General features: G+C 44.4%; 1 protein-coding gene across 1 annotated transcript in view; it reads left to right on the top strand.

Moving 5' to 3' along the window:
- Positions 1-18,518, top strand: part of LOC308324150 (protein sidekick-2-like) — a gene marked incomplete at its 5' end in the record, with an annotated part of 129,881 nt that overhangs the window by 107,444 nt on the left and 3,919 nt on the right. The window contains 11 exons of the mRNA XM_080776102.1: positions 43-99; positions 744-845; positions 1,633-1,748; positions 3,174-3,360; positions 6,195-6,332; positions 7,986-8,147; positions 10,164-10,289; positions 10,399-10,563; positions 11,239-11,379; positions 13,658-13,802; positions 16,756-16,885. Coding sequence (XP_080632228.1) covers positions 43-99; positions 744-845; positions 1,633-1,748; positions 3,174-3,360; positions 6,195-6,332; positions 7,986-8,147; positions 10,164-10,289; positions 10,399-10,563; positions 11,239-11,379; positions 13,658-13,802; positions 16,756-16,885 — 1,469 coding nt within the window. The remainder of the gene's footprint in view (positions 1-42; positions 100-743; positions 846-1,632; positions 1,749-3,173; positions 3,361-6,194; positions 6,333-7,985; positions 8,148-10,163; positions 10,290-10,398; positions 10,564-11,238; positions 11,380-13,657; positions 13,803-16,755; positions 16,886-18,518) is intronic.

The raw sequence follows: 18,518 nt of genomic DNA, 5'->3' as shown, positions 1-18,518 counted from the left end.
CCTCACCCCACCCCCCCACCCTGCGCTGCATCCACCACCCAGCTCCTTACAGTGTGAAGAATCTGAGCGAATCCTCTCTCACCCAATATGAACTCGACAGTAAGTCGCTCGTCTTTTCCACTATTTGCCTTTCACGCATCGCTCTAGCATCTGTTTCATTTTACACTTCCGCATGAAATGTGCCGCTTGAATATTCATCTGCATTAGGTGTGCGCGAGTGTGCGTGTGTGCGCGTGTGTGCGTGTGCGGCGTGCGTGCGTGTATCATATCATCATCTCTGAGCTGCATCCACCAAGGGCCTGTGTAGAGCTGACTCTCTCTTGTGTGATGTGTTTTTTGCTTTTAATCATCACTAGGCTAACCCCCCATACCCCCCCTCCCCCTGCCCCCCCTTCCCTCGTGTCATTATTCCACTGTGGTTGTTTTCGGTCCCTTTTTAATCACTGACAAATCGCCTCTCCCGTGTCCTCCCGCCCACGTCCTTTAATCTGCGCGCCTCGCAATGCCGCCCGCCCTTCTGCCTCTTTTTTTGATTGTTGCCTCCATTTGTCGTTCAGCTCACGATGCTGTGTTGCGTCGCCGCCGCCAGGCTACGATGTTTTGGCGGCACGTGCACTCTGCGGCCTCGCCCGCTGCTTGTGGTTTGTGTTCTCCTAAAGAATCCTAATTAGCGGGCAATTTGGTGCTCTCTCTCTCTCTCTCTCTCTCTCTCTCTCTCTCTCTCTCTCTCTCTCCCCCCACAGATCTGAGCAAGCACAAGCGCTACGAGATTCGTCTCAGCGTGTACAACGCTGTGGGTGAGGGGCCCAGCAGTGCTCCTCAGGAGGTGTTTGTCGGAGAAGCTGGTACGTTTGTGGCGCGTACCCAGTTAAAAAGTGTGAATTTGTACTGTACACATGGAACCTTTTCCCATTTGTAACTCATTTGTGACTAGTTCAACCAACAAAGATTTATTTTCTATCAATTACACACCCCATGAAGCCTTGAATTCACAGAGATCATTTTGTTGTTGTCGCATTCATGAGCCAATAATTGGATGACCGGCAGAGTTGACTTGCGGAGTCTCCTACCGGAGGAGACATTAGCATCTTTCCACCGATCGTCAAATTATTGTCTCAGGAATGTAACAAGAACAAAACAAATCTCCATGAATTCAAGGCTTCATGTGGTATGTAAAAAGTATTTTTTTTGGGTGAGCTAGTACTCTAAATTAACACAGCATTTTGCCGTGTGTCCTACGATGTACAGTAATATGTTGCATGTTATAGATATATACTGTATATAAAAGTGATAAAAAGTGTGTTGTTTACTTTCTCAGCATTTGTTTGGTGTCTCACTATGGCCCATTTTCCACTAGGGTTGAACCAGTGCAGTTATTTTTTCCCGCCTAATATTGAACCAGTTCAGAGTGTTTCCACTGAAAATGAATTGGTTAAGAAGCCTAAAAGTTGGTTGGGAACTGGGACCAAAGGCACCACGGTTCCAAGAATCTAGAACGGAACCAGTTCTAGAACCAACGTTCTTTCGGTGGAAAGGGGGCTTATCAGCATTCGCTCCCATGATGGAACATAACAAGGTTACGCTGTAATAACCAAGTTATTTACCCTCTGCCCCTGTCTGCCATCCTCCTAGTGCCCACCGCCCCACCACAGAACGTGGCACTACAGTCCTCCACAGCCTCACAGCTGGAGGTCACATGGGAACCGCCTCCGCTGGATGCTCAGAACGGAGACATCCAGGGTTATAAGGTACGTGGCACCTTTTTCCTTCCCTATGTTTACTTTATGCGTCAATTTAAGCCATTGAGACCTGAGGCCGATTTTACATTCTACAATCAGTAGTTCTTCTCATACCTTTAAGATTTGTCAAAGTCTTTCAAAAATAGTGCTGTGGGCTTGTATAGGATGTAAACAAGTCTTAGTGCTTTGGTTTGACTGGATTATTGCATTCCTACAATGACCATAATCCATAATTTTTTCGTGCACTTGTGGTTGGGAGACACCCCATGTGGGCTGTCTTACTGAGACAACATGTAGTCCAGGAAGGAAGTGAGGCCACTTTTTCATGACAAATTGGTCATGAACATGGCGTCATGACTAAAATATCTAGAGACACATACATACATAATAACCCCAGGAAAGTGTTTCTTGTGTCCTAAACATCATTAAAATAAGATCTGGTTGCAAAAGGGGTCCTTTAAAGCAAGTGGCCCTTTAAAGCAAAAAAAGGAAAAATAACTTTATTGATGTTGGCCCTAACACCAGGGTCTAAATCTTTCAATGGAACTGGAAGAGTAGGAAGACCACCTCCAACCAAATAGTGTTAACCATACCATACAAATTAGTTCAAATTATGTTTTATTCATTCAATAAGTCCTGGATTTTAGAGCACCGAAGTCCTGACGTAACTCGCTCATCCCTTCGATTCCCCTGGTTCGCGGAAGTAATTTATCCATGGAGAATAACATGGGCTCATCTTAAAATCATTTCATATAAGTGTTGTGGTCCAAAAATAAACAAGCTGTCTCTGCGTTATTGTGATGGAGGTGTCTCTGTATCGTTTGCAACAGTCAGTCACTCATATATGATACAATCTGTTTCTAGCGGAAATGTAACTAATTCAGTAGCAGTAACATTAGCGTCAGTTGATTCTTAATATCCATATGAGTGAAACGCAGTTCTTATATGAGGCGATCTAAAATCCCCCTATGGGGATTATAATGCAAATAAAAAGTACACAAACCTGTGGATTTGCGCCCTCTACCGATATTGACGTCAGACTTCGGTGCTCTATATCTCTGATTATTAGAGTTACAAAAACATACCCAATTACCCATAGATGGTCAGACTACTGTGCACCATTTTTCCCGTTTCTCACTTAAGACCTGTAACATATAGATAGATACGTTCACTTGTAGATTGTAGTTTGTAGATCTGCTATTTTTGGAAAAATAATTGAAAACGTGTTAAAATCTTTGAATATATATTCTTTCCTACTGAACGATTTTAACTAAAATCTTTGCTTCTGTGGGAAGAACATATTTTCACATGGGGGTCCGGCAGCCAAATACATTTGGGGTTCTTAATTGACATGAAAAGGTTTGAGCACCGCTGATAGGTTTTTCAGAAAACTGTTGATAAAAAAACATTCCGTGTCATTCCATGATTCTGCAGATCTATTTCTGGGAGTTCCAGCAGCAGAACGAGACAGAGCGGCTCCGCACGCTGTTCCTGCCCGAGCTGAGCGTCAAGCTGAAGAACCTGACGGGCTACACCACCTACATGCTCAGTCTGGCTGCCTTTAACGCTGCTGGGGACGGGCCACGCTCCCTGCCCACCAGAGGGCGCACTCAGCAAGCAGGTGAGTGCAGTGGCGCTGCAGTGGTGGGAGGCCGAGGTGGCCAGATGGTGTTGTTAGCCATTTAACTGTAGAGCAGCGAACGTGCGAGGGTGGTTGTTACCGTATAATGAAGACATTTTCAGTTTTCACATGACCCCAGCTGCATGCTGCCTCCTCGCTTCTCTCTCTCTCTCTCTCTCTCTCTCTCTCTCTCTGTCCACCTCTCTCTCTGCCTCTCTCTCTCTCTCTCTCTTTCCCCACCTCTCTCTCCCTCCGCCTCTCCTCTCTCTGAGACGGACATGCAAAGAGTGAGAAAGAGAGACTCTCTCTCTCTCTCTCTGCATGTCCGTCCCAAAGAGGAAATTAATTTGCTGTCCCTATTCTGGGCATGTCATATTAATAAGGCAAACACTGGGATGAAATCGCAGATCTACAAGCTTGCATCGCATTGCAATATGACACATTGTGCGCTTGCAGATCAACTATTTTCAGCAACGAGATTTGGTGTAAAGGAATACGTGAGGGTACCAAGAATAGGCCCCTAGGAGACTCCAGTCGACAAAGTATATGGGGTTGAAGGGTTACTTTCCACTTTTTCTGCAAGATAATTACTCTTTTTATAATCACTGCGCCACACCGTGCAAAAGAGAACAGCTACAGCTGAGCAGACACTTCTATTGACGCCATCTTCGAGAAAATACTGCATATGTATATATGGTATACAGTATATGGAGCATGTTTTGGACCGTAATGATTTCCATAAGGGCAGACCCGGGTCCCCTCCCCCCGGGGCAGGCCATGGGGAAGGAGGAAGGCTGATGACAGCGGAGAAGGGAAGGCACTGTGGAGCGGACACATGTGGATTAGGTTTTTTGGTCACAGCCGCACAAAGGAGACTGTGTTCGTAGAGCAGCACCAGTCCCTCTGCGGTTTCAGCACACAAAACGCTTTACAGAATCAAATTCGCTTGCCCCCCCCCCCTTCCCCCATCCGTTTTTTTAAGGGCTGTGACATTGGCGATGGGTACAAAGTGCTGAGAACTTAAAAAACACAGGCAGGAATTTTGGCTCTCTGCACCATCGGGTGCTGGGAAATGAGCCAACACAAGCTTTGGGGAATTGTATGCAGAATTGTGGCTAAGTTGTGACACTAAGCTGGGCCTGGTTTGGGTCAGCAGGCAGAATTCTCACAGCTCTCTTGCTCAAGGTCATAAGATATGCATCTTTTTTTGTTTTGTTCTGCTCTTTGTGTGTACAGTGAGTTTGCTTTTTTATGCCATTTATCTTTTCTTTTCTTTTTTCCATTGTTGCTGATACAGACAGACACAACACACTGGAAATATTTCCTCTTCACTGCTGTATTGATTTGTTCTTTACACCACTGGCCGACCCCATATCGTTTTTTTCCTTTCTTTCTTGATCTTACCTAAGTGACGCTACATAAAATAGTGTATTACTTGCTAAGGGTGCTCTGTGATGCAGGGCTAAAGTTCCTGTCCACCACCGCAGAGACACGTGGTTGAAATGCTCCGTGTCTTGGCCGAGCATCCACACACGTTGCGTTTACTGAAGGGAAACCGGGCAGCAGGCGCGGGGCTGAAAGGCAGGGGTGTAAAGTAACTAAGTTGAGATATTTGTACTTTCCAATTTCCAATACTTTTACTTCTTCTCTACTACATCTCAGAGGCAAATATTGTACTTTTTCCTCCACTACATTTATGTGAAAACTTTAGTTACTAGTTACTTTGTAGATTTTGATTATTATGGAAAAACATACAGTAACCACTTCAGCCCTATATATACATTTCAGCCATTTGAAAATAGACGATCTACAAACTCACAATGCGTCGCTTCGACGATGCGACGCATTGTGAGCTTGTAAATCAGCTATTTTCAAAAGATGTTTGTACATTTGAAAACTTGCACATTCTGCATAATGAGTACTATTACTGTTAGTACTTTAAGTACATTCTGATGCCAATACGATGTACTTTTACTCAAGTTAGTACATTGTGAATTCCGGACTTTTACTTCTAACGGAGTAGTTCTATATTGCAGTATTGATACTTTTACTTAAGCAAACACTTATAGTACTTTTTCCACCACTGCTGAATGGCGAGGAGGGGTGGAGGCCCTTCCATGTGTGTTTCCGACAGGGTATTTATTTGGCAGGTGAGCCGGTAGGGGCAGCAGTGATATAAGACTATAGAAATCTGTTTGTGCTGAACAAACAAAAAGGAACACATTATTCCATAATTGTTCCATGCTTTCATATAATCTGGGATATTGTAGTTTAGCATATTGTGATTATTGGTCGACTGCACTCACAGCCTCCTCTGCCATATAGGGCTGTCACAATTACAAATGAAGGTTACGATTAATTGTCTTACAATTATTTACGATTAACAATTTAGTTTTTGGCATTGAACATTGGAATATATGAATGAACAGTATGTTTCTGCTTGCCTGGTAATCAAAAAATGCACAGGACAGATATGAAAAATAACTGAAATACCGGTATACGAAGAAATTAGTGACATATTCATTATTTTTAAACTAAAGCAAAAACAAATAGCTGTAATAGCTGATCTACAAGCTTACAGCGTGTCACGTTGTAAGCTTGTAGATCTGCTATTTCAGCTTTTTTTAATGCATCACCATTTTTCAACATGGAAACGATTATGACAATTATGACCAAATAATTGCGATTATCTCAAATAATTGCGATTAGACGATTAAGTAATAATCGTGACAGGCCTAGCCATAGGCGACGAGTAATGCAAGTAATTCCCTATTTCGGTTACAAATCAATGATAAAAAATTATGCTCATGGATTTCTCTTCCCCTTCCCCAAAGCCCCGAGTGCTCCCAGCTTCATCCACTTCAGTGACCTGACCACCACGTCCGTCAACGTGTCCTGGGGAGAACCCAAGCAGGCCAACGGCATCATCGAGGGATACCGCCTGGTTTATGAGCCCTGCACCGCAGTGGACGGTGAGAAACTCCGCCTGTAGCCTAATAACTACGCTGTTGTTACCTTGACATTCCCCAGCTGCAGCCTGTTCACCCCTGTTGTGCTCTCTCTCTCTTTCTTTTTTTTAAAGCTCGTGCCCTAATCTGTTACAGATGGGTAACGTGCCCCGTAGAAACATACTATACCGCATGGTTGCTCGAGTGCTCTGGGGGTGACTGTGTAGCCTTCCAGAACTTCCGTTCTCACCGAGCCGGGGCATGGTTAATATAGCTGGCTGAAGTTTGGCTGCCCAAACCCAGATTCTTAAGTAATTGGGAGCAGAGGATCTGAATGCTAAGCACAAGCTGCTGTGGTCCCTCGACTCCCCGCTAATGGGCTCAGAGCAAAGCCAAGCAGAGCCTCTGATCTCTCTGCCTGTCTGTCTATCTGGCGCACTTTTGGAATAATAGTCTGTGTATGGCAATATGCTGAGGGAATGAGGGATACACTCACTAAAATTCTGCAGTTAAGCCAATGGAGACATTGGAAGATCTGATCACGGGCTATGCTGCCATATGTGGCGTGAGAGTGTGAGACTGTGTCTGACTATATTATGCTACTATAGGACCATCTGTCTGTTTCTGCTGCTTGCTTTGTGGATGTGCATCTCTCAATGTGTTTCTTTCATCCGTGTGCATTTTCTGTTTATGTGTTTTCGTTTTTACGTGTGTGAGTTTGACCAGTGGTGTAAAGTCCATTTACTCAAGTACTGTACTTAAGTAACATTTTGAGGTGTTTTACTAGTATTTTTACTTTACTGGCGTATTTCAAATTCTCAGTACTTTTACATCTCAGAGGCAAATATTATACTCAGATTTTGATTATTATTACAAAACATTCCCACTGCCCGATATACATTTCGGCCATTTGAAAATAGCCTAGATTACAGTACATGCTTTTAGATCTGCTTGTAGATCTGCTCATTTTTGAGGGGCGCTAGCTCCTCCTATACAGCTTTTCGTCCCGTCACGTCTCACATTAGCCATTGACAATGAAAGGAGAATGTATGTCATATGTAGACGAGCAAATCGGCTTACCCATCACATAAATTCAGTTGTCATCTTACATGATCATGGTGAAAAGATTACATTTTTTAAACATTGTTAAAAGATAATAACATAAGTTGACAAATTAATTCATGTAGAAGTATGTACATTTTTTAATACCTTTCAAACAATGATTACTTGTGAAACAGGACATTCTGTATAATAATAATGAGAACTTTTATTTTTGTTACATTAAGTACATTTTGATGCCAATAATTCCATACTTTTGGAGTACATTTTGGATTACAGAGTGTTACATTGCAGTATTGATACTTTTACTTAAGTAAAAGCATTTCAGTACTTTTTCCACCACTGAGCTTGACAAGCTCGCATTCATAAAAAACAAGAAAATGCATGCATGCACGCAGACAGACAGACAGACACACACACACACACACACACACACACACACACACACACACACACACACACACACACACACACACACACACACATACACACAAACGAAAAATGCCAATGTGTGTTGTCGTGAGAGTGGGAGCTTCTATCTATCTTGCCAACCTGTCGCTTGCAGCATCTAGAGTCTAGTGTTTCCTGTATGCACAGACTCCTCTCCTCGCACTCCAGGTGTCAGCAAGATAGTGACAGTGGATGTGAAGGGCAGCGCCCCCCTGTGGATGAAGATCAAAGACCTGGCAGACGGGGTGACCTACAACTTCCGCGTCCGTGCCAAGACGCTGACGTACGGCCCTGAGGTGGAGGCCAACATCACCACGGGGCCAGGAGAAGGTGGGGCTGGCTGGCAATCAGCAGATTATGATTGTTTGTCTTGTTTTGTTTTGTTTCTCTCAATCGCTCATGCATGTCCTCAAGCTCTAACCCACTGTTTCCCAAACACTGGCTCGGGTCACGGACACTATTTTATGGGTCCTTTTTACCCTACATTTAGCTTTAATGAATATTATTATTTAAAGAAAATCGAAAAATATTCCCCCCCAAAAAGCAAAAAATAAATATATGAATCATGAATTAAAAACAAATTAAGTAATTTCATGAATTAGAAAACGATGTTTAAGAAGTAGTAAAAATAGCTGATCTACTTAAGCATAAGCTCACAACACAATTTTCACTATGTTGTGTAGTAAAAGGGTAAAATGCTTTATCATCGTAACGCCTGTGCAAAATAACATATAACACTCACTCACAGTGTTAACCACAGGTATCAAAACACACAAAGTTTTCCTCCATGCTAGGCTTTGTCCACCTGATGTCTCGCCTTTTCAAGGCATCGCCTATCGAGGCAAAAACCTTTTGGCATGGTGCCTTCACCCTCCGGTACTTTATAGACGTGATCTGCCCTCACAACTCACATTCATTGCACCAAGCAAAGACAACTGGTTATATGTGTGGTGATCATAGACCTTCCACCTTCACGCTCAATTGGATTAAGCAATAGCGAGTAGGGTGAAAAGAACTCCATCACCATCGGATGGCTGTTAGCAAACCATTGGTTCGCAAGAGTGGAGCTGCACCTTAAAAAAACCGATTATTTGTCTCCTCTGATGAGGTAGTGAGGGAAAAGCACAGCTTGTAGGGATGCACCGATATGGAAATTATTGGCCGATATCTATATTTAAAATAACAATTTTAGCCGAAACTGATACAGATACAGTATTAGTTTTTGTTGTTTTAATTTCCCCCTTTTGTTCCAGGGAAACAAGTACACCTTCAACACAAGAAATAAATGTTCAAAATCTACAGCTTGGTAGGCTGCAGATAACATAGCCAACGCAAAATTCCGCCATCGGTTAATGTCAGTTTTATTTGCCGATATTGACCGATAACTGCAAATATCGTCATATACCGATATGTGGCCGATACATCGGTGCATTCCTATCAGCTTGCACTGAGGAAAGAAAGACCAACATGGACTGAAATGTTTGCACTCTTTACAGCCCTGTAATGTCTCAAGTGGAAACATTTAAATTTGAAACTCTAGTCTGAACTCCTTTTTTGTTCTCTGTGTGTGAGTCCTCCCTTGCTGCAGGCAGCAGACCATTCTGACAAGAATGGATCCGCGAAAACTGACATTGTCCCAAATTATCAGGCCTCACCACACTCCTCTCTCATTCTCAGGCATGAGAGCATTATAAAGCCCCCCAAGAAATCAATACGACTGGCTGAATTGTAGTGTTCAATGGCGAGAGAACATGCTGGATTAAACCAGTCTCTGATATTGTAGCACACATTGTTAACCCCACACTGGGCTGGCACATCCACTGTGTTGCGATGACCACTGATGTTCCTGGTTCTACCATGACATCTAATTTAGTTCAGGGTGATGTTCTGAAACACGGAATCACTTGAAGTCTAATGGCATTGTTTGCCCTCATCATGTTGACTGTATCTCATCCTGCTTTGATGTGAAAACTCTGCCTCTGCCACCAGAGAATGGAGCTGGTAACATTTTACTGTAAATGTGTCAGTGGGGGGGGGGATTAACTGATGGGACAGTCCATTACATTAACGTCTTTATGTATGTTACCGCGCGCAATGGCCAAGTTAAAGATACAGTGCGTTAAATATGCAGTAGTGTGTATGTGACCTGTAATCTGTCTGTCTGTGTTAGAGACAACATTTGAAAATACAATTTGAGAATTAAGTTTTAAATTGAATCAATTGAGAAAACGGTAAATGAGTGCTTCCTGATTGTCTTTGTAAGCCCTTGTTGAGTCTAGTCCGTCATTCATTTCTGAGCTGTTGTGTAACTCGTCTTGCTTTGCTCTCTCTATTTGTATTCCGAAGGCGCCCCAGGCCCTCCTGGAGAGCCCTTTTTCTCTCGCTACGGCACTGCTCTCACCTTGCATTGGACCAGTGGAGATCCGGGCCGCGCCCCTATCACGCGCTATGTCATTGAGGCCAGGCCTAGCGGTGAGCCCCACCTTCATCGTCGTTCAGGCATACAGTGTGGTGACTACCAGAGATACCGTTATGACGTATGAATGTCTGTCAACATATTATTTCCTCGTCTTGCCTTTAGATGAAGGACTCTGGGACATCCTCATCAAAGACATTCCCAAGGAAGTGACATCATACACGCTCAACCTGGACATACTAAGAGAAGGGGTCACCTATGACTTCCGGGTGATTGGGGTCAATGACTATGGCTACGGTTCTCCCAGTGCCCCATCCCCTTCAATATCAGGTTAATCACTCTTTCAGAGCAGTGAATTAATGAACGTGTGCGTGAGTGAATGGATGAATTAATTAATTATTCATTGATTCTATTTTCACCCCCACAGGATTATTTGTTTCTAAGAGTAAGGTCTGCGGAAGAGCCTCCCGGCTCGAATCGTTACCACCATGAGGATTTGATTGTTTTTCATAATTCATTATTCAGACACATTAAATAACAGCCAACCATCTATATTTATACATTCCAGGAATCTCTTGTGTGTATGTCTGTACGACTTTCTGTTGCATATCTCTTGAGAAGCATTCACCCAATCGACTTCACACCCAAGGAAGGGCAGTGTCGAGGGTGAAGTCGATCGGATGAACCAGCCAGCTCGGAACGGACGGATGTGTTCCAAATCCCAGCCACACCCTGAACTAGCACTGTATTTATAATTATTAGGTTGCATCAATGTACACAAAGAAATTAATTCATAATAAATAAATACATTCATAGAATACAGAAAGTTAAATAATAACCACACACTGTAACCAACAACAAATAAAATAGATAATTATTGAGATGTATGGATCATTTTCATGCGAGAGAGAGAGAGAGAGAGACACACAAATTAAACATTATGTTGCTTTCGTTTACTTGTTGGTTTTAACATTGTTTCTTAATCTTTATCACTGCTGTATTTAGCCCAGAAAGTATCTCCATTCTACGAGGAGTGGTGGTTCCTGGTGGTGATCGCTCTGGTGGGCCTCATCTTCATCCTCCTACTCGTTTTCATCCTCATCATCCGAGGCCAGAGCAAGAACTACACCAAGAAGGCAGACTCAGGTAGGCAACATGGCGCCTCAGCTCTGATGTGAATATTGCTCCCTCTGCCGCAGCAACTTGACAAGCGATCGATTGGAGCGCCTCTTTGCCTGGCACGACTTCGCCGGGGATCGCTTTTTAATGATTACACATCTGAAAACTATCTTTTAAAGTTAAGAGTACGAAGGCTTGCGCAATTATCCAAACTGCCTGGGTTTCCTCACTCGATTTGGCTGACAGGTGAAAAACGATGCTCGGGCTGAGCTGAAACAGCCCAAAGAATAGTCAGGTTTAACTACAACGAGGATCAATGCCTGGAATAAGTGGTTTGGCGGGGGTTGCAATGGTGAAGTAATTTACACAAGCTTTAAAAGATTTATAGGCTTCCTACTTTCATTTTGATTTAGCCTTTATTTAACCAGGAGAGGAAGTCCATATAGTTAAACAACCTTTTTTTTCAACTTGGAGACTTTACCAAGACAAAACAAAAAACTAATGGCCCCAGTTAGACAAAGAATACAGTACTACTTTTTACAATCTACAGGCCTTCGAAATAGGAAGCATAAATGGTCCTTGGAACTTAAAGGGACACTTCACCCCTTTTGCAACCAGATCTTATTTTAATGGTGTTTGGGAGACAAGAAACACTTTTCTGGGGTTTTTATGTGGGTAATATGTGTTTTTAGATATTTTAGTATTTCAAAGTGTCCATGATGTCATGGACACTGGGCTCACTTACTTCCAGGACTATGTGTAGTCTCTTAGGTTTACATCAATAGGTCTGGTGACATCACAGACTTGACTGGCACTGTGCTGTTCAGACTCAGATTCGGTTCATGCCAACTACATATTAACGTACACTTGCAGTATGACTAAAAACAAACATTAAACCTGTATATAAGAGGGGCTAGTGCCCCTCAACAACTACTCAGTGTTATGTCATGTATCAGTATCTCTTAATACCACACATGCTGGTTTGATTGACACACAGTCAAAACAAGGGTTTAATGGACCAGCAATGATCTGGTCACCCAGCAGCAAGGAGGAGCCAGCAGGAGGTCGTTCACTCGACCACCCAGCGAAGAAAGACAGAGTGGTGAGAAAGTCGGTAAGGGAATAAGTGGATAGGAGAAAGAGGTCAGGTTTTTGAGCTTGGTCAGCATTTAGTGTGGTGCCAGGATCCCGGGGTCAGTAAACAGTGTTTTGGCTGGACCGGCCCTGAACAAGGCCCGTGTTTGTGTGGGAACACAAAGACAGCTTCTTATGCCCTCTCAATCCCACCCTGTTTTAACACTCTCCCAGCCGTGCCGCTGTTCTGTCCCACTGACGGCTGTTTGTTTAACCGGGGGGCCAGCGCTCGCCACTAGGCCTCAGGACCAGCAAGGGTGAGATCACAGTAACCAGTCAGGAAGACAAGAGGTCACCGGAGCCCCTAACCTTCTCTCGCGGCCAAATCTCACACCTCAAAATCCCCCTCTCTACATCTGACTGACTGAGTGTAGGTGTCTGGGGAGCATCTTCCATTCACAACAACGGCTTTATTCAGAGTTAGATTCAGATTTTGATTATTTTAATGGCCACACCTGAGCCAAGGCTGGAAGATGCTGTTGTTACAACATAGCATTCAGATCAGTTCTGACATTAAGCATGTGACCAACATCAATATTATTACCATTTTACACTGTATGTAATATGTAACATGCATGCTGAGCAAGGCCTGTGTACACCAAAACATCTCTACAGATTGTTTTAGTATGTTTAGCTCCAATAAATATATAGTTGCAATATCTATACAGAAGGATCCTGATAGCCTCGCCTGTCTCATATCGCCTTTTAGAGGGAAGTTGCTGTGTAAACCTTAGAGATATGGGTGAAGGTCACACTATATTCATTGAACATTCCACAGCCCTACATGGCTTGAATCCTAGCATCATATATGAAGTTGAATTGAAGTGTAATATGTAAAAAACAAGGTTCGATTTGATAGGGGGCGATGCTTTAGATATCCACCCTCAGGTCATTCGTGTGTCATGGTACACATGGTTTCACATATGGTACACATGGTTTCACATATGGTACACATGGTACACATGGTTTCATCCCTGCTTTTGTTTGATGATATTACAATTTAACAATTTAATTAAAGATCTCTGTTAATTCACCCTGCCGTAGCACGAAGTATAAAGGGCTTAAGGGGTTAAGACAATGGCCTCCCTCTCTTCTGTTTTGGGTTTTGTTTTTTAATTGAACGCTGCTAAAAAAACTAACCTTCACACAGTGTCCCCGCATTCCTATGCAGGCAACCACTCCAACTGCACAGCGCTGCCTCTGACGCATGGAGAGATGGTGCGCCTGGACGAGGGACGCTTCCCGGCGCTGGAGCTCAACAACAGGCGCCTGTCAGTCAAAAACTCTTTCTGTCGCAAGAATGGCATATACACACGGTCAGTTATGCTCACCATAAATCAATCACCGGCGCGGCTAACAAGTTCTCCTTCCCCCCATTGTGTCTAATGTCTTATGTATCGACGCACTGGTAGGAATACTTAATGGAGTGTGGTTCGCTTCCATCTCTCTGCTCTGAGCACTTTGTCAGTCTTGGGAGAACAAACCAAGTCTGCAGGAGGCCAGCTGCTAATTTCAGCCTCCATCCGTTTTCTCCTCATTGGTATTCAGTACGTGTGTGTGTGTGTGTGTGTGTGTGTGTGTGTGTGTGTGTGTGTGTGTGTGTGTGTGTGTGTGTGTGTGTGTGTGTGCGCGCGCGTGCGCCTGCACGCGCGTGTGTGCTTGCATGAATGTGTGAAGTAGTGACTTATATAAGAGAGCAACACAATGGTGCTCCGTTAGCATTCATGAGCTTTTGCATGCACTCTTTGTCATCCCATCACAGCTTCAGACAAAGGGTGCTTATTGGTCATCGCCGGCCATCTCAATCTGGCCTCGGCCCAGAGCACATCTCGGAGCACGTCTCGGCACGCTTTGAAATCCTGAGTGTTTGTTTAAATCTGAGAGAGTAAAACTGGACCCTCGTGGGTCCACTTCCACACCCTCAGGTTTAAATGAAGACTGTATCGGGATCGTAGCTCCGTGAGAGAGACCTCTCGACAGTTAAAGTGCAATGCCGCCTGCGTGAGAGAACGCGTCCTTCAATCCATCAGGACTTTGGCAGCCTGCCTCTGTCTGTGGTAATGTTTAGCTAAACATTAGATAACAGGACTTCCACAAGGCCTCTGCTGAAACAAGCTGGTTTGTGATGGAACACAGCTCACATGTTAGGGTGGGTGGACGGGCCTCATATTGAGGCATGGTGGCACAGTGGCAATTCATGATCCGCTCTTCAGCGAGAAGGAAGAGAAAGGCTGCTGTTGCAGTGCACCTGTCAGAGTCATACCTGCCAACCCACCTTTTTTGCATGGAGTGTGTGTGTGTGTGTGTGTGTGTGTGTGTGTGTGTGTGTGTGTGTGTGTGTGTGTGTGTGTGTGTGTTTGTGTGTGTGCGTGTGCATGTGCATGTGCGTGCGTGCGCGCTCGCGTGTGTTGTGTGTTGTGTTGTCTTGTGTTGTGTTGTGTTGTGTTTTTTTCCCATCAACCCGAGGAAAGACTGCGGATGGGATCAAAAGGCCTTGAACTGCAACCCTCTCCTTTGAAGGGATCCAATCTGGTATTCTCTGCTAATGATCTGTGGCCTGGAGAAGCAGAGTGGTGTAGGGCCTCCCGTGTGGGAGGAGATGGGCCAAGGGATGAGGGGGAGGATAAGATGGAGTGGGGTGGGCGTACAGTACTTTCTGAATAATTCAAAGCAGTTGGGGGGGGAGGGGGGGTATATGCGAAGGGTGGGGGTTAATTTAACCCTCCCCACCAACACACACACACACACACACACACCCACACACATTCCCATCCCTCTGGCCCCATGTGTTTTTTTTTTCTCTGCCTGAAGCATCTCTGAATTCCATTTTTATCAAGGCTCGCGGGAAGACGTTTGTCACATTAACCCTTCATGGTCACTGTCATGTTGTGTCTTCCACACTTCCCATCCTTGACTTTCCTTCAGTGATTTACCGCTCCTTACGCCTTATGCAAAGCCCCTCCAGGCATATTTAGTTTGATTCTCAAAGAGAGTCTTCAGCATACAGTAGCTTAATTTTAGAGTTGTCACCGGAGCATTTCTTACGCCCGTCTAGTTCTCAGTCACCCTTTCGGATCAATTTTTCTTCAAGTACATTTTTGTTTTTAAATATTAATCCTCCTGAAGCCTATCACTCTCCTTGTATCTTGTCTCCCTTGGTAGAGAGAGACAGTAGCGTGTGAACTGTGAGGTTACATGTGCTTATGAGCAAACTAAAAGCAGTCCAGTGATTTGAGCGAGGGCCACGGTCCGGTCTGCGGGGTCCAATGCTGGATTCTGGCCGGCCTCTGGCGACAGTGCCGGGGGTATTACGCCAGGAGGAGAAAAACAATTACCCTCACACAGATGTCTCGTTCCGCGTCACTTGGGCTTAACGGCCGGAGCCGGCCAGAGCTAGGGGTCATTCTCCTTCGACCTGGAAGGACTACTCCTACTTACCCAGTGATTCTGCATGATGCCTCTAATAAGCACAGTGATGCTCTCATGCTTCCAAGTCCTCTGCGTCTCATGACGGCCCTGTTTAATGGACAGAGTTATACTACCGTATAATTCTGTGCACCCCCACCAGCCCCCTGTCTGCCTTCCACGCGGACGATTTTAAACGGAGATCAGAGAGAGACGGTCCAAGGGAATAGAACCATTTATGGCCTATCGCTCTATGTTTCAGTGGCTTCTGAGAATGCATGACTAATCCATCCTGTTGTTGTCACACTGCCTCTGAAGAGAGCTATCATCGGGATCATTATCTTAATCAATGAGAGCACGCCGAGCACGTGGGCTTTAATCCGGCGGAACCTGCCCGCGGGAGGTAAAGCTTTGAGGCTTCAAAATGTTTTTTTTGTGCTTTAGTCATCAGACTGTTGAGGTGTTCGTCACAGGACTAGCCATTTTCTTATTGATCTCAGCGGGGAGTGTATCTGATTCGAGTGCTTGAGTTGCCCAAAAGGGAGATAAAAGGGAATGACAAGAGCCGTTTTGTGAGGAGAAAAATTAAATGGTGTGTTTTAATTTTCTGTCTGAGATTCTCTACCTCTGTGGTTCTCAAACATGGGGGGAGGGGAGGCGTCTGCTAAATTACTGATAGTCAGGAACCAAATTAAATTCTGAGAGTGTGTAAGCAAATGTCCGATTGGTTCCATTTGTAACAGAGTTATGGGGGTCCGTGGGCCGTGGCCTAGTGCATACCAAACCAGAGATCCTTTAAATTGAAACGTTTGACAAGTAGTCCCATAAACTAACTCACGTCTACTGTCTTCTCTGTGTGTTCAGGTCTCCCCCCCGGCCTAGTCCAGGCAGCCTGCACTACTCCGACGAGGATGTCAGCACAAAGTATAATGACCTGATTCCGGCCGAAAGCAGCAGCCTGACTGAGAAACCTTCTGAAATATCAGATTCTCAGGTATGAGAATGCACGCAGGTCATTTCTCTCTCCAGTGGTGGAGAACATTTTCATCAATCATTTTAAATTCAAGGATGAACTCTCCAGCGGATTGACATTCTTACAGCGGTGGAAGTTATTAAGTCAGAGTCGCCCAAAAAATTATTTCTTGCCATCACTCTCCACCCTCTTGACACATTTGGTATCTTAATACCTAATTACCACTTTGCTCGGAGCAGCGTCTCTAAAGAACACTCCCATCCCTGCTCTCTCCGCCGATAAATAGAGGCCGCAGCCTAATTTAAAAGACCGAGAATGAATTAATGACAGCCCGAAAAACGGAGGGATGCCCTCAAACTCATCGCCTCAAGAATGCTGTGATGCGCTGTCTGTTGACATAGGGCCCGCCATGAGCGATGATCCGGATGATCTGTCTCTCGGTTTTTATGAGTGATCCCTCCCTTGTGGGAAGGCCATATGAGTCAGATTCTCACGTCTCAAGTCTCCCGTACTCTGTCGTCACCGCTTATTCATTCTCCTAAAACAGGAAATGTCATGTTAATCTGGCCACTTTGGACAAGGACATTGATGGGTCTGTGTGTGTGTGTGTGTGTGTGTGTGTGTGTGTGTGTGTGTGTGTGTGTGTGTGTGTGTGTGTGTGTGTGTGTGTGTGTGTGTGTGTGTGTGTGTGTGTGCGTGTGCGTGTGTGTGTGTGTGTGGTGCGTGTGAGTACACAGTACAAACCACAGTAAAAAGAAAAGTGTATTTTACAGTGTAGGGATGGGGAGGTCCAGAGTAAATATGGCTTAGTGGGGAGTGATGGCTGCCGATGGAGAGAACAGGAGACTAGATGATTGTGGTATAGATCACGAGACCCCCCACCTCCTCCATCTCGCTTGTTAGGCGAGAACATCTGTCTTTCTGCACCTGGTGCAGGGTCTTCATAGCATATGTATCAGGTACCTGCACAGTCAAAACATTGTTCAACTGGGTCTGAATAAACACAGCTCTCCCGGGAACTGCAAACCCGTGTTGTTCCTCTCCCCCGCGTAGCCTTCCACTGTTTACCTGGCCCTTGAGCAAATAAATGAAGTCATGCAGCGGCTACATCTGTCCAACCAGGGTTCCATTTGCTTGGGGCTGACGGGGGCGGTCCTCCGCTTTGATATCCTTCCCCTCTGGTGGGGATACGTTTTTATCCCATACTTCTGCTTGGACTGAATTAAATACTTGCATTTCCTTTAGGGAAATATAGACTGTTCGAAAATTATTTGACATTTGTTTTCATAATATCTCTATTTAACAATTTAATTTAAATGGTTTGTTTGTTAAAGGACCACTTCACAACTTTTCAACCTATCTTCATGGTCCTCACTAATGTTCCTGATAAGATAGCACCATTTTTTTGTACTCCGTCTGTGTCTCATAAGAAAGTAATTAGCCCTTCGCTAAATATCCCACCCCAAAAATGCAATTGTCAATCCAAATAGTTTAGCAACTGTTGCTATGCAGGTCAAACTTTCGCCACCTCATAGCTGTCAATGTTATTTTGCATGGCTGTGTCGTTGAACATATACACAGCTTAATGTCGAGAAAGTTACATGACTGACCCACCCAGGTTATGGCAATAATACTAATGACCATAGTCATTAGT

Source organism: Protomyctophum bolini (assembly GCF_963924005.1).
Source record: "Protomyctophum bolini genome assembly, chromosome: 11".
Classification (NCBI taxonomy): Eukaryota; Metazoa; Chordata; class Actinopteri; order Myctophiformes; family Myctophidae; genus Protomyctophum; species Protomyctophum bolini.
This window is presented reverse-complemented; position numbering and strand designations above follow the sequence as displayed.